At 30.9% G+C, this 18,879-nt stretch overlaps 1 protein-coding gene across 1 annotated transcript; it reads left to right on the top strand.

The window, feature by feature from the left end:
* The first annotated feature begins 6,603 nt into the window (after nucleotides 1–6,603).
* Nucleotides 6,604–17,156, top strand: LOC139481037 (uncharacterized). The gene is made up of 15 exons (XM_071264072.1): nucleotides 6,604–6,900; nucleotides 7,542–7,786; nucleotides 9,107–9,196; nucleotides 9,535–9,679; nucleotides 10,187–10,415; nucleotides 10,704–10,797; nucleotides 11,044–11,121; nucleotides 11,354–11,484; nucleotides 11,886–11,929; nucleotides 12,145–12,250; nucleotides 12,471–12,632; nucleotides 13,286–13,436; nucleotides 13,697–13,816; nucleotides 14,694–14,745; nucleotides 15,451–17,156. The coding sequence occupies exons 1-15, from the start codon at nucleotides 6,831–6,833 to the stop codon at nucleotides 16,602–16,604; spliced, it is 2,871 nt and encodes a 956-aa protein (XP_071120173.1). The 5' UTR covers nucleotides 6,604–6,830; the 3' UTR covers nucleotides 16,605–17,156.
* Nucleotides 17,157–18,879: the final 1,723 nt, after the last annotated feature.

Consider the following 18,879-nt stretch of genomic DNA (forward strand, 5'->3'; position numbering starts at 1 on the left):
CCATAGATTAGGGATCTGGCATGGATTTAGAACCCGCCATAGATTTGAGTCCTATAAATATACAAATTTCTTTTTTTAGGTCATGAGTTTTTAAATTCTAGAATAAAAAATACTTGCTCCAATAATAAATACAAATGAATGCAATTAACGTTAGGACTAATTAAACCCTTCAACAATGAGGAAAATCCTGACCTATTTTAAACTCGGTCATTGCTTAGAAACAATTCAAAAGAGACAACCAACAGCACTTATGTCACGAAGAAAAGAAACACAAATACGACAGACAGCAACAACCTACAACCACATGCTTCTGACTTTGAAATATGAAAAAAGTCAAACAGCAAAAGTACCAAACTTCAATGAAAATTCAAATCGAACAGTCCCTTATCAAATAGGAAAACCGATAGCTCAAATATATGGTACTTGAAAACAGGCGTTGATGAAAAGTGGTGAGAAATTATATAATAAATCTATAAAATGAAAGACAATTTGTTCAAAACGTTCGAAGCATCACACCAATATTTCCGTCTTTGATAGTTTGACGTTAAAGGGAAATTCACTTCCATTATATAGAGAGTTCTCGAAAGTTGACGGTTGTATCTGATTGACAGTAAGCTGGTTGGAAATTTAATTGACAGAAAAACTCAACTTTGTTCCAAAATATCAAAACCCATACCAGACAATCTCAACCTGACATACCTTATAGCATATTTTGATTAATAAAATTATATTCGTAAAGAAATAGCAAAATACTGTTATCATACGTTCATATAAACAAAAAAAAACCACTAATTTCCTGATCAATACGTGACGTATCGATGAACTCGTCGTTATCTTGTCTAAACCAAAACTAACTGCTTGTCTGCACTTTCCTGCAGGCCGATGTCCTTGCATATCACATTGATCCGAGTTTTGAACGAGACATGCTCTTATTCTGTTATCTATGGCATGGTATTTTCCTATTTAACAAAATATTTACAGATTGACATTAAATAGGTGAAAAGTCGACCTACTATATCTATATTTGAATATTTTTTACCAGAAAAGCTCATCAGGAAGTGCCAGTAAACTTTATTCTCGCTAAATCATTTGGTTGAGATTTGATGGTTTACCAGGCGTGCTTTGTATAGTTATTCATTTCCTTGATTAGAACTAACTTTTATCTTAGTTTTAATTCGTAAGGTGTTTGGTGTTTACGTGTGGAAAATCACATTCTCATCGAAAGCGGATAGCTGTCACAATGGTAAACATAAAGCATTTCTTCGTGCATTTAGTTAGATTAGTTTCTATAAAACACATTTGGTATAAAATAAAACGTTCGATAAAGATCATATTATGGTTACAAGAAATGATTCGTCTATATGCAAATGTATGCTTTCGCGTGGAACGGAGAACATTTTAGAGTTTTGCCATTCTCCATTCTCAAAGTTCTTATTTTGGTGCTCTAATCTATAATTAAATGAAAACTTTCACACAATATATATCATTATAAATTTAAAGCGTAGTTTTAACCCTTTAACAGAATTGTTCATCGTTTAGAATTAATGAATACTTCTGCGTGCAAATCATTTAAGTTTCGGCATAAACCATACTGATTGAACACGTATCATTGATTAATGGTTATGTTTTGACATGTAAGATAAAAGAATATAATTTTATAGTAACTTATTTGAATTAACCATTAAATGAGATAAAGGTGCAAGATACCAAATTTAACAAAACAACCTGGGATTTATTTTCAAGTTGGAGACGAAAATATTATTGATTTTAACATGTCCCTAATTTTATATGTATCCATGAAAATGCAATAAAAACGAACAATGATAGTTTTTTTTAAATAAATCTGTCAATACAAATGTCAGGAAAATCCAGAATACTAGCAATAGACAATAGAGAATACACACTAGATAGCTATGTGGTATGTGTTTCCTTATACGGTACTTTTATTTTCTTAGTGCAACAAGTTTACGTAGATAAGTAGTGCATTCATAAAGCATTGAACGGAAACTAGGGTAAACCATGTAAATAAATATATAATAGGTAAATTGTGTTTCATTTCTTTGTTTCCTCTGAATCATAAAGTAGCACGTACTTCTATTGTTACCTCGGGATTTCCCTTTAAAGTCGAACTATCATAGACAGAAATATTGGTGTGATGCTTGGAACGTTTTAAAACAAATTGTTTTGCATTTTACAGATTTTTTATATAATTTCACATCACGTTTTATCTACGCCTGTAATATCAAGTACCATATGTTTGAACTTTTTATTTTCCTATTTGATTAGGGACTTTCCGATTTGAATTTTCCTTGAAGTTCGCTATTTTTATTGTTTTACTTTTTTCATATTTCAAAGTCAGGACATGTAATTCAATGGTTGTAGGTATTTGCTGCCTGTTATATTTGTGTTGGGGTTTTTTCATGACATAAGTCATGCTGTTGGTGGTCTCTTTTGTCAGCTATCTAACAATAAGTTGTATTGCACACCAAACTATCAAAACTACTAACTGTGTATTGGTACCTTAAACATACAGCGCTCGCTCGACTTAACGTCTACAGTTCTAGACCTTGCATCTTCAGTGGTATACTTTATTTCTCAATCACTTACTTAAAATCTTCAACCTTTTAGTGCTAGAACTTAACATCTCGTTTTTCTTGGCTTTAGAAACCACTGCTCTTAAGTATTTGTATTTATACACCTACATAACTTGATCATACAAAACTAATGTAAAATCGAAAACATGCTATTAATGACAACCACTATACAAAGGGTCGTGTCTGATTGACAATTAGCTAGTTGGAAGTTTTATTTGACAGAAAATCTCAACATTTTCTAAAATATCACAACCGGTACCAGACAATCTCAACCTGACATATTTATAGCATATTAAGTTTAATAAAATTGCAGTGGCACCTTTGTTATCCGACACAATGGAGGGCCAGGAAAAAAATTCGATTATGTAGAATATCGGAATACTCAGGTTTTTTCTGCAAAGATGGGCATATGTTGTGATCTGGTATTTATGATGAGTTTATTCAGTCATATGTGGGATGATATTCTTCTATGTTACAAAATATTAACAGATTACCAGAAAAATTCCACAGGAAATGCCAGAAACTTTTTTCTCGCTAAACAATTTGGTTGAGATTTTATAGTTTACCAGGCATGCACATGTAATTGAAGTAATGGTCAGTGTTTAACTGATGCAAAACAGGCATTATAATGTGATGCTTTATCTTGGATTACCCGTAAGCAAACCCAATTTAGAAATACCACATAAACCAAGAACATACACGAAAGAAAAGAATTTAGAATATAACAAATTTGTCCCTTTCTCCTTTTGGTATTTAAACCAAATAGGAAGATGAAAATGTTACGTCTTCATATTAGATTCCAAGCTTGAAGAGAAATCAAATTTAACAACGATGTATAATTATGATAAGCTATGTATTCTCAGATAGTGATATCAAACAGAAGTGAATTATTGATTATTCTTAAGATATGTTTATGACGAAACTTAAATGCTTTGCACGCAGAAGCTTCAAGCACATATATTACAATATTGCAATAAAATCAAAACTTTTGAGTTTGCAACACAGTTCACTTCCTGTCCTTAATGTTTTATTAAAAATCGACTACATCTTCTGACTAAACGTTAATTTTTCTACCAATATAGAAATAGAAGATTCAATTTTTCTAACTTTGGTCACGAATAAAAATTCTATTTTGAAGAAAATCACACTGATATAACAACTAAAACACCGATAAAAAATCATCGATATAAGACGATATCATCATAATATTTTTTTTTCATTTAATTTGCGTCATATTTGTCTAGTCATTGTGGATTAATATTACAACATACATTTGTATCCCAATAAATACTAAGTGTGCACCCTAATTTTTCAACCTTCTTGTATTCAAACGCAGTACAATTAAAACAAAAGTGTTAAAGACAATTACAAAAACTATCTAGCCAAATAATTTGATGTCATGTTCAGGTATACTGATTATAACATGTTGCTAACTAACTGCATACATTTCATATACCAAAGTCAACTTTGCATAGATAATACCTACGAAACTTGAAGGTGTGTTTCTGTCTGTATCTTTTTCTGAAGTTTTACATTTATGAAACAAGGATATATTACAAACATGACGCTTTAAATTTCCCAATGTTAGCTTCGCAGTATTAAGTATCAACATATCCTCTGACCCGTTGTAATTTGTATGGCGTTTACCTATATAGCTGATATCATAGGTGCGTGAATTAAAGCAATCCAAGATATGATTAATGAATAAATGAAAATATTAAATGTGGGTATACCGTAGTAGTCTACTATTGATACAACATTTTTGGTTAAAAACAATTGTTGTATTGATTTTGTCTCATATGAATACAATTTTTTGTTAAACGTCAGCCCATGGGGATGCACAATTAATATGTTTACCTATGGGAGTATGAAAAATCAATCCACCGATCTCGAAAAAAAATAATATCTCTTTCATCAATAAATTCCACCAATCAAGTAATATAGTTTTAGGTATATTGGATGTTTGGGTAAGTTGTTCATCACAAACGATGTAAACAATATTCTATTCGAATTCCTTTAATCTTCAAAGAAGTCCAAATTGTATATGTCGTAGCTTTATCTTTTCCTTCCTTTTAAGTATAATACAAACTGACAATATCAACAAGAACTGTTTGCCATCGAGGTCAGAATAGTTGTCAATAAGGTCTAAACCGAAAATGGTTTTCAACATAATATATGACCATAATATAAGAGGCCCCCTTATGGTGGTGTCCAAGTAATCACATAATCACATTATTTTGCCAATTTTATCACATTATCATTAAAGGAGTAGGTCCGGTAAGACCCCTTTTTGGCGCCAAAATATAGCAGTTTTACAAAATTGTTAAAATGTAAACTTTTAAATATATATTGGACATTAGAATGCTTCTGCTACATAAATATTGGTTGTTTTTGGCAATACAATGCACATATATCGAGTACTAGCACCATTAAGTCACGCTAAATTACTGAAATCTTCACAATTCTATCATTTTAGCTAAATTTTTGACGGTTTTCGTGTAAAACGAAAGTGGCCGCATTCGTGTTCATCCTTAATATTGAAATGTAAGTTGTATTTTATGATAATACATAACATATATAAAGATTTTGGATGAACACGGATGCGGCCACTTTCATTTTTAACAAAAACTATCTAAAAAGTGACATTTTTCGACATATTTGGTAGATTTTTCATATTTGAGCTTGAATCGGGTCGTTTTCAATGACGAAATCAGTTAAAATCTTTCACATAAACTAATTGATTCAAATGAAATAGACACTTAAGTGTTTAAAAAGAGATCAAATTCATTCGTCAGATGAACTTGAAATTTGAGGCCAAAATTGATCCTTACCGGACCTACTCCTTTATTTTTTAATAAGGTAATCAAATAATCAAATATTTATAGACTCCTTGATTATCACATTATCAATTATCAAGAATTATTTTATCTGGTAATCAAATAATCACTACAAAAATGACCAAGTAACAACATGATCAAAAACGAAGTTCATATACAACAAACATTAAAAGGTTTATGTTAGGTATTAGAGACAACTAGGCAGAAGCCACTTAATATGCAAGTTAAATGAAATTATTATTAAGACAAAGAATTCCTTTAGAACATTATTGTTTCATTTCGTTCATTGAATATCTAATTAATGACCATTCAGACATCATGTTGTTAGTAGCTGTTTGTTTTATGTTCAAAAGACTTCATTACAATGTTTACTATGTATTAACATAGTAGTCAAATGATAGGTATTACATATAATCATTTACATGGCTCTATGTCGTGTTAGTATTAATTTCATACTATTCAGTCTATATATGTTCTAAAATAAATCCCGATATTGACATTTCAACGAGTACATAATGTCATGTCGGTTGATGCATGCATGACTGTCGACACACCCGGGATGGATCCTCTTTATGCGGTTTCCTCAGTTTTTCTTTTCTTTTTCCTTACCTTGATTATTATCTTCTTAAAGAATTTCAGAGATTTAAAGATCACTTTAACCTCTGATTCCTAGAATTGCATATGCAAAATATAAAATAGAAATATCAGTGAAACTTTGATAAAAATCCTTGAAAACAGACATAAATTTAAAAGTCACGGAAGCATTTGCTCATCGCCTAGATAAAATTGAAATATCAGTGAAACTTTGATAAAAATCCTTGGAAACAGATATGAATGTAAAAATCACGGAAGCATTTGCTCATCGCCTAATTATTATTTTGTTTACATGATAACAACATTTATAACTTATTACAGGAAGGGAACTATAACGTGTATTTTGTAGAATTGAAAAAATGTAGCACGTATAGCATAAATTAATATTTTGAATGATGCTTTAATTGTTTGTCTCATTAAGGTAAATCATAAATGTACATAAGACTAAATGAATTATATTATATAGTGAGGAAGTATTTACAGCATTTGAATAAAATATCTTAACATTTGATTGGAGCACGTGGGTGTTACAATTCAACACTATATATATGTATATATATACATTTATATAACAATTCAAATCGATATTCAGTTCTTGATTTTAGTCTGCACACAAACTGTGGCACGTTTCTGATTTGGGACTATATTATTTATTCTATATTTATTCTAACCTAAATTTGGCAGACTGTTTTAATAATCCATTTATAATCAGACATTCTTGAAATATAAAAGATTTATGAGTTTTGTTCATTGGTGATTCACAATAAAAGACGACTATCGATACAACCGTTTTTGGTGTCAAGGAATGACAATGCTAGATTACATTATTTTATTTGGATTTTATTCTGCCATCGTTAGCTCTTCAGATTTTGAAGGTAAGTTATATTTTATTTTACTATTATATCAAATAATTATGTTCCATTTTTCTGATAGTTTTTTTTATAAAAAATCATACTTCTACATACTGAACGTTTTATTTTCATATATATTTACATACAACGAATTAGGTTAATGCATCGTTTAATATGCTTAAGACATAAACCTTTTGACTACTAAATGATTTTACATTTGCATTAGTATATAAATGTATATAAAGATGACATGTAACTTTTATTGATATAAACCTTTTATATGGAAAAGAACACTCAATATATCAAGTTCCAAATTAATAACTGGTAAATAAGATGCCGTTCGACTGGGAAGTCCTATATATCTAAGCCTGTAAGAGCCTATTTAAAAAGCGTCAACTTAGCATGTTCTTGAATTGAAAAAAGTACACAATAGTGATATAATGAAATGATATGTTTAATATTTTTTGGGGGGCAACTGTACTTTGCTTACAAATACGTCAAGGTCCTATTTATATATGATAGCAACAAATAAATTTTATATTAAGAGTCTTGAATAAATCTGTAATAAAAAAACGCATGCTTACTCTTCAATTGTTAACGTCTGTTCATTTATTACTTGAGATACATTTTCATTTCTTATAATATTCTATCTGATTTGATGATAGGTTTTGGGACCCAACATGGCATAGCAGTAGTAACACAAGTGGTATCAGATAATGACCAGCATTTAGAAAATGAAATGCCTGAAACACTAGATATTAAATTAGACCTATTGTCAGATGAAGACGGTCCACATGCAATGCGGCTCGAGTTAAACGATGACGATCTAGAATCCAAAGCAGTATATGTCGTCAGAGAAAATTCGGACGGTCAAAAAACTATTGTGAAAGAAAATATTGCCATAGAACAGGTAGCTTATTCTATATGGTTATTTTTTGTACTTTTTAATAATTTGTAGTAGTTTACCCTTGCCCTAATTGCAATCTATCATAGTAAGTACTCGCTACAAAATTAAACTTTAGTTTTATCATATGCAGTATTCGATTTTTTTCAAAGTGTATTTACTCTGAATTCGTATTAATGATATACTAGTATATGAATGTTAAACATCAGAATGTTCGTTATTCTTTTGAGTTTTTTTTCTTTTTTCTTGGATATCGCTTGTTACAGCGGACACTTACTACTTTAATAGATGTATAAAATAACGTTTATTCACAAATGTACTCATTTACCCTGGAAAAAGCTTTATAACGTTTGACTGCTTCGATTGCTTTTACTTTTAAAAAACGTGTTTAACCGTCAATCACCTTCATCACCATGACAGACATAACATAATTATGTCGATATCCGCCCTTTTTCGCTTTTAAGTTTGACTGATGCATAAAATTTTGTGTAATATATGAGTTTGCGGTTATAATAACACTGACTTCTGATTTAAGCTTTACAGGTCGTACAATGACTTGATGAATTTATTGTTACACTTCAACTTGTAAATGTGATTTATTTAATTAATTATTGGCCACCTGTGTTCAACATGATTTAGTTACTGAATGTCTTTTAAGGTACTTGCTGAAGTTCATTTTACAAATTCCCCCAAAACAGCCTCTTTATTGTCATGTTAATCTCATGCACAAAAATGTTCCTATTGATACAGATTATATGTCCAGTATTTTTTATCAATTGTGTCCGAGATTTTGCTACGTTGCAAAAATCAATATATTATAAATATTTTATCTTCAACTCCAAAAGGGCATATAAAGCACCAAAAAATTTCCCCGGACTTTTTGCAACCTATTTTTAATGTTATTTTTATAACTTGCTAAATGCTAAATGAATGTTTAGGCTGTTTCATATATGCAAATGATTAAAATATTAAGCTGGTAGGATAGATATAATGTACAAGGTGTACATTTTTCATAATGAAAAATGATAAGATACCTTAAAGCCAATAGAAATATAAGATAGATAGCAACACAGACAAAAAGTCAAACATGACAAAGAACAGATAACTTAACATGTATGCATATATTTAGCGACACTAACCAAACTAGGGTGAATATTAGTGTTTTTCTGATGCTCATGAGAATTTAAAATCAGGTAACACGTCGTTTCAAAGGATGCAACGGGATTAGTTATACAATGAATGAAACCTATTTTAAATGTATTAGATGGGAAAAACGTGTTTCGATATTTACTTACATAGGGCTAATAGATGTATATAATATTTCAGAATGTTGGATTATACCAGTCTCCTGATTCTCTGGCGTCTTTTACTGTAACGTGTGAGGGATTGGAATATGGAATGTGTAAACCTTATATTGTGAGCATTCATTTTACTTACCCTGTTTAAGTTCTTAATGATTTAATGTTAGTTTTTCTTTGCTGTTAGTTCGTCTACTCGACGCCTGAAGAAAACTCTAAATTTGTAAATGCAACTTGTGGTCTAAAATTTTTGTTGGAAAACATTACTTGGGATGACTGAAATAGATCAAAATGTTGTCAAATATGATACATGTGACCAATTAATTTGAATATCTAGGCATACGTTGCGCATCTTAACTTGTTTTACAATTAAATCTTCGATAATCAACACAACAAGCATTTTAATACCTATTCATATTCAAATTTTGATAACATTAGAAATTTATTATCTTTCAGTTAGGATCAATCAACCTAAATGGTACGGATTTCGACATAAAACCTAACAGTGATATGGCAAATACTGGTTTTAACAGAAATTATGTGTATAATGTATACAACAGAAAACAACCAGAAACAGAAGGGAAAACTTGCATAGCTGGAGGTACTGTTTATTTGGATTTTTTTAAAATAATTTTACAGCTAATAATTGCACGTGTGTTCATAGTCTGAGCACGATCGAGTATATTGCAAATTACTTCCGATCTTTACCTTTGCCTTCAATGTAAATAATTGGTTTTTGATGACATTTTATGGCAACTCAAAATCATATATGTTATGTTCATGATGTTAGATTGTTTCAAGTGCGCATTAGATTTTGTCCCTAGTGATCATACACGTTCAATTTGAAATGAAATAACTGGATACCAAAAAAAGACGTTTCTTTTTCCTAAACTATATTTTTTGTCTTCTTTCAAATTATCATATTTTCTTCTATATTTCCATATTCATACTATAGTATTAAATAACATTTGAATATATTGGACATTATGTTCCACTTGTATCGAAACAGAGCTGCATGTATTTAGTAATATTCTTCTTAGTAATACCAATCAATGAAAATTATAAAATAAATAAAATTTAAAAATGTTTTATTCTTACTTTTTAATAGAGGATCAAGAAATTGCAGCTGTTACTACAGCGTTTCAAAATGAGGAACAACAGACGGAATTTGAACATTTTGCAATGAGAAAAAGATTTCGAGTTATTAATAATGCCGCTGGATCTTCTTTCACTGGTCATCAGACCATAGGAATGGGACAACATGGACAGACCTCCGGCTCCTTTAATACATATGCAGTTGGACTACTTGTTCTAGTAGATGATGTCATATATAGAAGGTAGTGAATCTATTAGGTGTTGTCAATCAAATACGCTATTGTTTAAGATGCAATTCTATATAAAGTAAGACAAGATGTGGGTTTAAATCCAAAAGATAACAGTACATTCTAAGAACATAGTTCAACAAGAAAAAAACGAAATACTTTCAATACCAATATTAAATTGTATGTTCGTACCTATATAACTTGTGTTTTAATACCATTTTAAGATGTTTGATATTGAACCCCTTTAAACTATAAACTTAACTTAACAAATGTTTGCTAACTTTTTGATATATTTATTTTTAGGTTTTACTCTATGAGTAAAGGTTATACGCATTCCCAAAAAGAAACAGACGCTAAAGCATTGATTCGACAATATTATGCTCATGTTGTAAACGCCGTAAGTAGTTTCCTATTTTTATTTTTACACGAATTTATACTTTTCTATATAAATTCATGACCAAAAAAACCATTTACGATCTGAGAACACTGGAAAATAATGTTTGGTAATACTGCGTCTTTTAGAGATTTATCAACTGAAAATATTACTGAAATCTTTTACACTCAAAATTATTAATTTGGTATTTAAAAAAGAAAACTCCAAAAGAACAACTTTTATTTATAGCATATTATTTTTGTTTTCCAGATGGACATTCGTTACAGAAATATCCGACATCCAGTATATGAAATCCGAATTGTTGTTTCTGGATATCTAATCGATGATGTAAGTTTATATTTTTTCCATTGAAGTAAAATGAAATGAAATGAAAATGAAAATAACCAAGAAAAAATTATTTTGTCTGTCTCATAATTAATTTTTTTGAAGAAGTGAATAGACAACCCAGTTTTTAATAAAAGTAGAAAAGATAAATCCTTCTTTTTTTCTTTTCATATATTTAAAAATATAAAACCGTATGTCACCTTGCTTTTAAGTAATTTTTATTTTTTGGATCTAGAACCAGGTGGTAAACATATGGAATGATCCAGCAGAGGCCGCCGTTGAAGATGCCATGTATAGAGCCATTGAATGGAGGAAAATGATGACGTCAGAACTACCTCCACATGACCATTTAATGATTTTCACGGGGTAAGTGATTGTCTATTTGAAATCGTTTTCTACTTAAAGTTAAATATTTGAAAATTAATCTGATATAGAATCGTATTCCCGATTTGTTATAAAATATAAGAACAACCTATGGAGTAAATGGCTAAAATAAAACAAAGGAGACCGAAACCAGCAAAACATGTCTTTGCAGATGGAAGATCAAATTTTTCACCAAAAAATACATTTTACATTTATCAACATCACGATACAAAAAGTGAACCAAACATATATTAAATTCATTTGGCGAGTTTGTATTGCTCATTTATTGTTTCTGATGTGTATTTTGTTTCGGTTGGTTTTGTTTTACTCTACTTCTTTTTTTCTTAATCTACATTATTTTGTCATTTTTGTACTTTAATATCATGGTGTTTTCTATCTTGTAGGAGAGACCTTTACACCAAAGTATCACGTGATTATTCTGTTACTGGTAAGTATTTTTTTGTATTTTTGTACTTTTCGTAAAATTTTATTGTATTAAAATACTTCAAGATTGGGTCATTTAATCTGCTTCATTTGTATTCTTGAGTCTTTCCATATAGTATTCGTTAAAAAACACAATTTCAGCAATGTAGTAAAGATATAGATTGCCTTTCCTCTATAATCTGATTATACTATATTCAAGATATTTTCTTTTATATTTAGGATTTGCCAGTCTCGATTCAGTGTGTAGACAAGATAGCGTTTCCATTATAGAAGACAAAGGTGGATTCGATTGTATTATAACAGCTACTCATGAATTAGGTCATAGGTGAGTGCATTTTATCTATCTTAATCTGTTGACGATATCCTTTGTTTTTCATATTTTGAATTGCTATTGATTATTTTCCCTTTGTCAACTTATTTCATTCAGTTTCAATAAAGAAAGATTGCAACTTAGTAAAAGCAAAATATTACAGTATCATATCTTTTAATAAAATTGCCATATTATATTTTGGCTTTAATTTCATTTCTTTTGTACTTTATTTCAGTCTGGGAGCTAGACATGACGGAGATAGAAATATCTGTACTCCACAAAACAAGTATATTATGACATCGATTGGTGGTGGCGATGTAACAAAGCAAACCAGACTCAACCCATTTCGTTTTTCTGAATGCTCAAAGAGTTACTTTCTAGACAGATTGCAAACATTGTAAGATATTATATTGTTTTCTTAAAAATGTCATGAACCAAGTCAGGAAAATGCAAGTTGTTATCTTATAGTTCGTTTCTGTGTGTGTTGCATTGTCGTTTGGTTTTATGTTGCATTTTCTGTTGTGTCGTTGTTTTCCTCTTATAGATTATGTGTTTCCCTCGGTTTTAGTTTGTAACCTGGATTTGTTTTCTTTCAATCAATTAATGACTTTCGAACAGCGGTATACTACTGTTGCCTTTATATTTCTGATTACTATGCATATTCAATCTTGATATATTAGTACACTTAATTAAAGGAGATTATTAAATATATTAGTGTCATCTTCATAAACTAAACGGATATCTATCATTGATAAATCTTATAATTGTGTAACAACTTATCCGACTCAATTTACAAATACGAACAAGCAGGTGTCGTATAAAAACACAAGTACAAAGCAATTATGTTCTGTACCTTTCTGTTCAGCAGTATTATCCTTATCTATCGGAACATTCCCACATGGGCAAACATAAGAGGATATCTACAGAGTGTGAAGGGATGCTAAAATTCCAAAGTTTTATCAATCAAAATTAAAGTAATATAACAAAATGAAACTAAAAAAAATCGATCTCTGTCATTGTTTTGCTATAATTCACCATTTCTTTCTACAGAAGTAACCAGGGACTCAACTGTCTATCTGTGCGAAAATCATACTACGATCCAAGAGAGTTTGCAGGATTAACAAGTGTAGCAACTGGTCAATTATTCAGCCCAAACAAGCAATGTCAAATGAAACTTGGCGACGACTCTTTCTATGGATGGGTACGTATATTTAATTATAATTGTTCAAGTCTTTATTAATGCTTGCCATATTAGCTATTATCATTTTGTTTATTATAGTTGCATTTTGTTTATTATTTTTCGCAAATTATCAGTTAACATTGAAGTTGTTATTATTCATGTCCAAATTATATAATCTAATTTGAGGTATACACTGTAAAGCAATTACATATTCTTTGTCTTGACGCAGAGTGTCTCTAATTGCATTATGTTTTAAAAGTTCTTGCTTTTATTTATTTTAGGGAGGCAATCTTGGGTTATTCAAAGATGTATGCACACATATGGCATGTAAAAGTAACAAATCGTCAACCAGTTATAATCTGTACAATGCAGCACGAGGAACGTCATGCGGCAATAAAAAGGTATTTATCGTATATCAAAATACAATTCGGTGTTCTTATCTATTGTTGGTGCAATTGCATTTAAAATATATATCTGACCATGGAAATATCATATTCAGATTATCAACTCATAAAATGAATAATATGGGTTCCATTTAGCTTGTCACATTTTAGGATGCTATGCCCAAAAGTACAAAGTTTATAGACAACTGCTTTCTATTATCTATCTGTTTCGGATAAAGCCAGTGATGGCTATAATATAATTGATTATCAAAAACTAATGGGAATGGAACTGACAAATTGATTTAGTCAATATTTCCTTATACGAAAGAAAAACTTGAGCTATTTCTTTCTTAAAATATAAATGAAATTCAAATTGATATGGAAGTGATACAATTAATTTTTCCATGTGTCACTCAACAGAGACGTGAAAATATCCCTGATCCCATTTATATGATAACTAAAATGTTACGATCACAACATAATTGATTAATGGTTACCAGTGAATAAATTATTCTAATTTTTATATAATTGTAAAATTTGATTGCCATATTACGTCCAATACATGTATATAAATTAGTAACAGGTTTTGATCTGAATTGAAGTTGCGCTTTTACTTTTTTAAATTAACAAAATAATAAAGACTAGGATTGATTTGGACAAGGTAAAGCGAACGACGCAATTGAGTCAACTTGGTATGTTTGAGTGGGAAAACCAAAGATATACTTATACAAGTATATCATATTTGTCTATATAAATGTATCCTTTAATGTTTTTCATTCCAATTAATCGTATGCATATGATATCATGTTACCACGATCTACCAATAAAAATTAATTGTGAAAGTTTATAATTTCATACTAAGTATTTATTAAAATAATGTTGTTTTCTTTTTCAGTGGTGTGTTAATGGTGAATGCATTTATGACCAAAAAGCTCCGGCAAAAGATGGTATGTTAAAATACTTGAAACTTCGCTGTTGCTACTGTTTCTATAACTCGATAAAAATTAACGGCAAAATTAAAAATGGTTCAGTAATTTACAATCCCAGCTTTACGTATAATTGAATATGAGCGCAAAATCAGACCTTTTATACAGCTTTAAAGATTGTGTGCTACTTATGATTAATATCGCTTCACACATATTCCAAAAAGGTGAAAGCTGTTAGTCTATTCGATATTTTCGCCATCTTAAAATTTAAAATTCAGAAAATATCGATTCTGATTGGTTTGCACCATTCTAAGGTTCTATTAGCTAAAATGAAGAAAAAATGGACAACATGTCCTGAAAGGAGGAGATATCAAATACGGACGATTAGCAATACAACTACAGTTTAGATATTTAAGACCCGATCAACAAATATTCTGTACCTTTTAAAATATTAAAAATAAGTTGAACATGTATGCATTAGTCTTTACCAGCATCTGGTGCCTCGCCTCGTTCGTTTACGTCAATGAGACAGCAACTACAGATAAAAAAAAACGAGACATTTACTGTAACGCAAAAATATTTGTTGAATAGATATTTTTTTTATCTGCATTAAAACACATTAAGTTTAAACTAATGTAGACTTTAATGTATTAAAAAATCTAAATAATATTCTTAGTGTTTTAGGCTTCTTCTTGTATAATAAAGTCTTTTATTTTTTTCTTTCAGAATCATGTATACACGGAGATTCCCTACGATCCTTTGCAGCCTACTATTCGTGTTCCAATATGATTTCTTCGGATCCATCTAAATGTACGGATAAATATTATCGACAGTTTTGCTGTGAATCATGTAAACAATATGGGTTGAATACCTTTACCCTTCCTGGAGTAAATACTAGACGAAGGGCGCCAAATGTTTTGTCTATTCCTGTAACACAGCACATGCAACGAGTTTTACCAAATACCTTTTCCGCCAGAGGGCGTCAAGGTGGATTCGGAAGTCCAAGGAGTTCAAGTCAGCACGTGTTTTCAGCTTCTCCAGTCGTTAGAAATTTTAACGTTGCAAATCAAATACCCAGGAATCGTGGAAATACCAATGATAAATTTAGAATATTTTCCACACATAATAACATGCATAGTGGTATGTCAGGGCCAGGAAAAACTGCAAATCATCTTACAGCCCCGCAACATCATCAGCAACAATATGACCAGAATCAGTTCCAATCAGATTCTAACACATATGGTCCCCAGACCGATTCTAACCAGTATGGAGTTCAGAGCGATTCTAACAAATTTGGATATCAGTCAGATTCTAATACATTTGGTATGCAAGCACCTGGACCAGATCCATCCATCACTTTGCCTGACCATCAACGTCTCGGGTCTTTACAGTCATCATTTTCTTCTATGAATCCTGGTGATTTGACATCTTTCAGAAATTTGATAATGCGAACATTACATCTCCTGGCGAGAACTGATGGCTCACAGAATAATCAGTATAACCAGGTGCCTTCACATAACCATCATAGTTCATATTTTCAAGGTTCAAATCATGAACATCTAAGACCATCGAATGGATTTTTCAATATGCGAGAAATTCCACGAGTGGTTGTTGAAGGAGGAGCTATTGCTACAAACGATTCATTAGAAACAATCAGTACGTCAAATATTAGTTCTAACAATACCGTCGTAACAGAACCATTATCTTTTTCAAAATCGAAACTAGAGGAGGAATTGCGAAATTTTAACTTATTGAACATTGCTTTGCCTGAAACCAAAGCAAAATCTACCTCAAAAGTAGTTATTAATTCCAATTCTCATAATGATAAAACTATTGTGAATAGGTCATTAGATAACATTATAGACCCGTTTCTTAAGTGAGAATGAAACCACTGAAGAGTGAAATATCAAAAGTTAAATACTACCTTCTGTGAACGATCGACAACCCAGTCGAAGCAATCATCCCGGTTGATTGCCATAACAACGACAGACCAGTTCGTGTTACAAGTACATGAAGTCAGGGTTGGGTGAAGTACAATAAGACAATCAGTTACCAGGAAAGCAAAAGAAATTCCAGTGATAATATGAATTTTCTAGCCATTGACTATTAGTTGGTGATTATGTTCTGAAAACATTTTAGAACCTTATGGAAATAACTATAAAATATGATAACGTTATTTCTACCACCATGTTTCATCAGAAAGTAGAGAAATTGCCTCATGATCTATTTTGGTATTTAAATTGAGTGCAAATTAACATTCTACAAGTGGCTATCACTGTAATTTCCAGAATGGTCAAAGGAAGAAAATTTTGAAAATGTCAGTGTTTTGTTTAATCTTTAATGTCTGTGATTTCTATTTATTACAACTTTCTCGTTAATTTGTTATTAATTGTGTTACATTTTGTATATTTCTATTAAATTTGTTACTGTTAGTGCTGGTGATTCTTTTTATTCGCCATCATCATTTCTTGGTTTGTTTGGGTTTTGTTTATTATGGGTTGGGTTATCTCAAAGCAACAAATGGAGCAGAGTAGCTATCATTATATAGCGCTATAATAACAAGTAATTGCAGATAGAAAGAATTAATTGATTGCGGGTATAGGCAGATAGTTGGATGAAAAATACATTCTAAACTTACTAAGATTGTAGTTTTTTTTACGAAAAAGGATGCACACATCTTCCAAGAGTAATCTACTGTTATCCTAATTTATAACGTTTTATATGTACAACAACAAATGTTTTGTAATATGAAACCGCTTGGACGTTTGGTCAATAATAACTCGTCAAAGCTTACGCTATGAAATTGGGTGGCTTAAATGCAGTTTTAGAGATGATGATATATAATGAAACGATTAAAACTTGATAAAAATAGAGTATATAAAAATCATCAAAGATACCAGACTTTATATGTTACTTCAAACGCGCGAATCTTCTACACAAGATTCAATACTGATAAAATTGAGAAGGGAAATGGGGAATGTGCCAAAGAGACAACAACTCGACCATAGAGCAGACAACAGCAGAAGGTCACCAACAGGTCTTAAATGCAACGAGAAATTCTCGCACCCGGAGGCGTCCTTCAGCTGACCCCTAAACAAATATATACTGGTTCAGTGATAATGAACACCATACTAAACTCCAAATTGTACACAAGAAACTAAAAGTTAAAATGATACAAGACTAACAAAGGCCAGAGGCTCCTGACTTGGGACAGGCGCAAAAATGCGGCGGGGTTAAACATGTTTGTGAGATCTCAACCCTCCCCCTATACCTCTAGCCAATGCAGAAAAGTAAACGCATAACAATACGCACATTAAAATTCAGTTCAAGAGAAGTCCGAGTCGGATGTCAGAAGATGTAACCAAAGAAAATAAACAAAATGACAATAATACATAAATAACATCAGACTACTAGCAGTTAACTGACATGCCAGCTCCGGACCTCAATTAAACTGATTGAAAAATTATGTCTTCATCATATGAATATCAGGCACAATCCTTCCCGTTAGGGGTTTAGTATTATACCATCATAACATATATGAGAAGAACATAACCCGTGTCATGCCAACAACTGGTTTATTAAGAATAAATGTGTTTAGTTCCGATGCAAAGACCCTATACGTGAATCAAAATTAACGCCAAAATATGCAATCTTTAATGACCTGACAACAGTATCGTAACTTTATCCCTTCTTAATAAGTCTATTTAAAGGTTTTGTTAGCTTCTGAGGTGAATACTGACATTTTTGTGCTTTATAAAGAATATTTCCATAAAATATTGGATGTGAAATACCTGAACGTATAAGAAGTCTGCATGTTGAGCTATATTTACGAATGATGTCCTTATACCGATGATAAAATTTAGTAAATGTTTTGACTAGTTTGTGATATCGAAAACCCTGGTGTAATAATTTTTCAGTAATACATAAATTTCTCTCGTTAAAATCTAAAACATTGTTACATACACGAGCGAATCGTACAAGTTGAGATATATAAACTCCGTAAGATGGTGACAAGGGAACGTCACATATATATTCTGACTTTTTAAATGCCCATTTAATTAGGTGTGTGATTTTTTTCTTAATGAGAATGTGAGGCAATGTGGTATATAGGGTTGAAAAATCAAAACTTTGAACAGATTCAAAATCACCAATATA

Source organism: Mytilus edulis, chromosome 7 (assembly GCF_963676685.1).
Source record: "Mytilus edulis chromosome 7, xbMytEdul2.2, whole genome shotgun sequence".
Taxonomy (NCBI): Eukaryota; Metazoa; Mollusca; class Bivalvia; order Mytilida; family Mytilidae; genus Mytilus; species Mytilus edulis.